This window comes from Choloepus didactylus, assembly GCF_015220235.1.
Source record: "Choloepus didactylus isolate mChoDid1 chromosome 23 unlocalized genomic scaffold, mChoDid1.pri SUPER_23_unloc1, whole genome shotgun sequence".
NCBI classification, from domain to species: domain Eukaryota; kingdom Metazoa; phylum Chordata; class Mammalia; order Pilosa; family Megalonychidae; genus Choloepus; species Choloepus didactylus.
The window spans coordinates 1885611-1889367 of NW_023637590.1; the positions used below are offsets into that span (position 1 = coordinate 1885611).

General features: G+C 67.4%; 1 protein-coding gene across 1 annotated transcript; it reads right to left on the bottom strand.

Annotated features, from left to right (window-relative positions):
• Positions 1-1835: 1835 nt before the first annotated feature.
• Positions 1836-2661, bottom strand: MIF (macrophage migration inhibitory factor). The gene is made up of 3 exons (XM_037823594.1): positions 2415-2661; positions 2108-2280; positions 1836-2003 (listed from the first exon to the last, which is right to left on the bottom strand). The coding sequence occupies exons 1-3, from the start codon at positions 2520-2522 to the stop codon at positions 1937-1939; spliced, it is 348 nt and encodes a 115-aa protein (XP_037679522.1). The 5' UTR covers positions 2523-2661; the 3' UTR covers positions 1836-1936.
• Positions 2662-3757: the final 1096 nt, after the last annotated feature.

Below are 3757 nucleotides of genomic sequence, written 5' to 3' on the forward strand. Positions count from 1 at the left end.
GCGGGAGGGACCTGTGGGTGTGACACCCCAGAACGCTGGCCGTGGGGCTGGGCCTGGACAGCTGCCTGGGGGCCCAGTGTCAGGCAGGTGGGGGACAGGCATGCCACTGTAGAAGGAACTTCTCCTGCTGGGGGGTGCACAGCAGACGCGTTACCAGGGAGCAGTGACAGGTGACAGACAGATGGACAAGCAGGCCCAGGGATGGTCAGTAGGTCCTAAGGAAGAGACTAGCAGTCGAGGGGAGGTGGAGCCCCAGCCTGGCAGGGGGTGATGATGATGGGGACGGGGAGGCGGAGTTCCCTGGCAAGGGGGCTGCTTGGTGGCCCTTGGGGACCTCAGAGGGAGCCACTCACTGCCTTGAAGATACCCAGCAACCACAGAGCCGCCCCCAACCTTGACACCCAGCACCCTGACTTTAGCAGGGGAGGCACGACAAGGGGTAATGGAGGTGAGCAAGGGCCATGGCGGGGGCAGCACAGCAGGTATCTGGGAAGTCTGTTTCTTCATCTGTGAAATGAGGGAGTTGGACTAGAACCCCTGGGGCCCACGGCCCTGCTCTTTGGTGACAATGTATGGGGCAGGTTCTGAGAGGAGGGCAGGGTGGCCTGCGTGTACCCGGGGCCCAGAGCAGAAAGAGGTTGTGTTGGAAGCTTGAGCTCTATGGGTCTTGAGCAAAGCCATCTCAGCCTTGAATGGCTGGCAGGGGGCGCGGCTCCCCATTAGCTGCAGCCTGGGGTTCCGGGGCCCTGCCATTGAGAACCGAGGGAATTTAAGGGGGGCTGCAGCGGAGAATGCCACAGCCACCTTTTCGAGTCTCTCCTGAGTTTCGTTTTTCCTTCCTCTTTATAAACATCACCCCGCAGCACCCCTGGGCCCCCTGTCTCTCCTCACCTCCCCCCTCGGCAACCGAAACACCAGGCTCACACAAAGGCTTGGCCCAGGAGCACTCTTTCCCCAAAAGCAAGTTCATTTAAATCCCGTAGGAGTTTGAAACTTGCCTTCTATGCAAGATGTGCTCACCTGGATAGGGGCTGAGCAAGAGTGAGGGGCTCAATGGACCGGAGACAGTAGGGGTCCACTGAGGCCAGGCCCCTCCCCACCAGGGCACCCCTGGGTGCCGAGGAGCCCTGCTCTGTGCAAGCTGCCATATTAGATTTGTATTTCTGTAGTTAGGGTTGGCTGGCCCCTCGCTTCAGCAGCCTCAGTGGCAGCCCCAGTCGAATCCCCAGTGTTTGGAGGGAGGGTAGCCTGGCCCACCTGTCCTACCACATAATGGAAACCCCAGGCCCGGGTGCTGGGCAGCGTGATCTAACCAAGGAACTCTCCATCCTGCACATCTCCACTCACCAACACACCTCAAAACTGTCCCCAAGCTCCCGGCAGGATCGAAGGAACTTACCAGATCAAAAAACTGGGCTGCCAGGTTAAGAGTGAGTGACGAGGGGGCTACCCTAGACCAAGTTGGAGGACGACACTAGGTGCAGCCACACACGGATCCCTCAGGCCAGCGACATTTGGACCTCACCCCCTCCTTTCGCACCAGCCGCACCCACGTGGGGGCACAGGCCTGCCTGCCCTGAGTCCCCAATCTCCCTGCCACCCCAGGGCTCCGAGGAGAGGCTGAGTCCTGAGTCAGAGGGCCAAGCCGCGCCCCACCACCGCCGCCTACCAGGAACTGTGAAAAAGGGCTGGAGACCGAGGAGGGCAAGGCCTTCCGGGACAGGGGGTTCGGGCTGGCCGGGCTGGCCTTGACCCCCAGCCGGCCCTGGCTCTCCATTCTCGCACCCAGGGGCCCTGCGCCGATCCCTCCCCCGGCCAAGGACGCTCGCGGCCGCCGTGGTCTCGGAACCGTTTATTTCTCCCGACGGGAGACGTGGGGGCCGGGGGATGGGGGTGGAGGTGCTGGGGGGCGCGCACGCCGTGGCCGTCGGCGCCCTCAGGCGAAGGTGGAGCCGTTCCAGCCCACGTTGGCCGCGTTCATGTCGTAGTAGTTGATGTAGATCCTGCGGGGAGGCGGGCGGAGGCCGAGCTCAGCGCGGGGTGCGGCGGGGGGACAGCCCGGCGGGGACCCAGCGCCCCCCACCCGCGCCCTCGGGACCCCCCGCACCTGTCGGGGCTGACGCGCAGGCGCTCGGCCAGGAGCCCGCACAGCAGCTTGCTGTAGGCGCGGTTTTGCGGGCCGCCGATCTTGCCGATGCTGTGCAGGCTGCAGAGCGCGCACGGCTCGGTGGAGCCGCCGAAGGCCATGACCTGGTCCGGGACCACGTGCACCGCGATGTACTGCAGGCGGGGGTGCGGGGAGGCTCAGCCCGGGTCCCCGGGCCCCCCACCCCCCATCGCCCACCGCACCCCACTCCCGGCCCAGCCCGCGGCGCCCGCCGGGCACCCCCGTCCTCCTGCCCGGTGCCGCGCACCTGGGCCGGCTTGCCGGTGGCCTGCGCCAGCTGCTGGGTGAGCTCGGAGAGGAGCCCGTCCGGCACGGAGGCGCGGGGCACGTTGGTGTTCACCACGAACATCGGCATGATGGCGGGCGGGCGCGCGAGCGGACGGACGGACGGACGCCCGGACAGAGAATATTCCGAGGCTCGCACGCGCCGCGGCTGCAGCCCGGGAACCTGAGCTACGTGACCGCCGCCCCGCGCCGCGCCCGCCCCGCCCCGGCCGGGCTGTGGCTCCGCCCCATGACGTCACCGCCGGCGGAGCCCCGCCCGCCGCGTGACGGCACCGCCCCTCGCGAGGCCCAGCGACTGACTGGCTGGCCCTGTGAAGCCCAGGCTCCGCCCCGCGTGACGTCACCGCCGGCAGAGCCCCCGCCCACCCCGAGCCGACACCGCTCTCCGGGCCCCGCCCCTCGATGACGTCACGCCTCCTCCGGCCCCCGCCCCCGCGAGCTCCTCCCCGGGCGCGCGTCCTCCGATCCCTTCTCCACGCGGCGGCCGGGAGCCCGCGTGTCCCTCCCGCGCCTTCGCGCGTCGGCAGCTCGGGTCCTTTGGCCGCTGCTGATTCCCGGGCCGGGCGTGGGAAGCAGCGGTTGACGGGACAGGCGACCCCTGCCCTTCCGCGCTGAGCCCCGTGGCCTGCCTCCAGCGGCCCCCGTCCTGCGGGCGTGCGCTGGTGTGTGCGTGACCTGGGGAGGGGGCTGCCGCGGCCAAGCACCCTCCAGGGGCCCTCCCTGCACTCCAGCTCCTCTCGATGGGATGAGGATGCTCGGAGGCTCAGAGGAGGGGCGCAGGGCTCCCGCCCTCTCAGATCCCGGGGCCGCGTGTGCTCACCGCCACGCCCGGGTCCCTGGGCCCTTTCTCAGACATCACTGCAAAGTCTCCTCCTCCGGGAAGTCCACCAGGGTTGCCCTGTCCACCGTGACGTGCTCAGGGAGAGGCGGGGAATGAATGAATGAATGGGTGAGCCAAGCTAGCAGTAACATGGCAAGAAGAGGCTAAGGTAGCACCCAGGTTAGGGCCTGACCTGGCCAGGGAGGGGTCCCCCTTCCCCCCCAACCCCCGAGTTGGCACTGCACTGAGGGGCTGAAGGAGGGGCATGTTGTATTTGACCCAGTCCTCAGAGATCTCCAGGGAGACCTGTTCCTTGTCCCTGGCAGCTGCCACCTGGGTACGGTGGCAGGCACACGTGGGGGGTGGCGGTGGGCGCTGCAGGAGCTCCAGGGCGACTGGACCAGACTGTCCCGGAAGTATTGGGTTCCCTCTGGGTGGGTCTCTGGGCTGCTTCTCTCTTCACCCTCCCACCCCACCCCCATCTG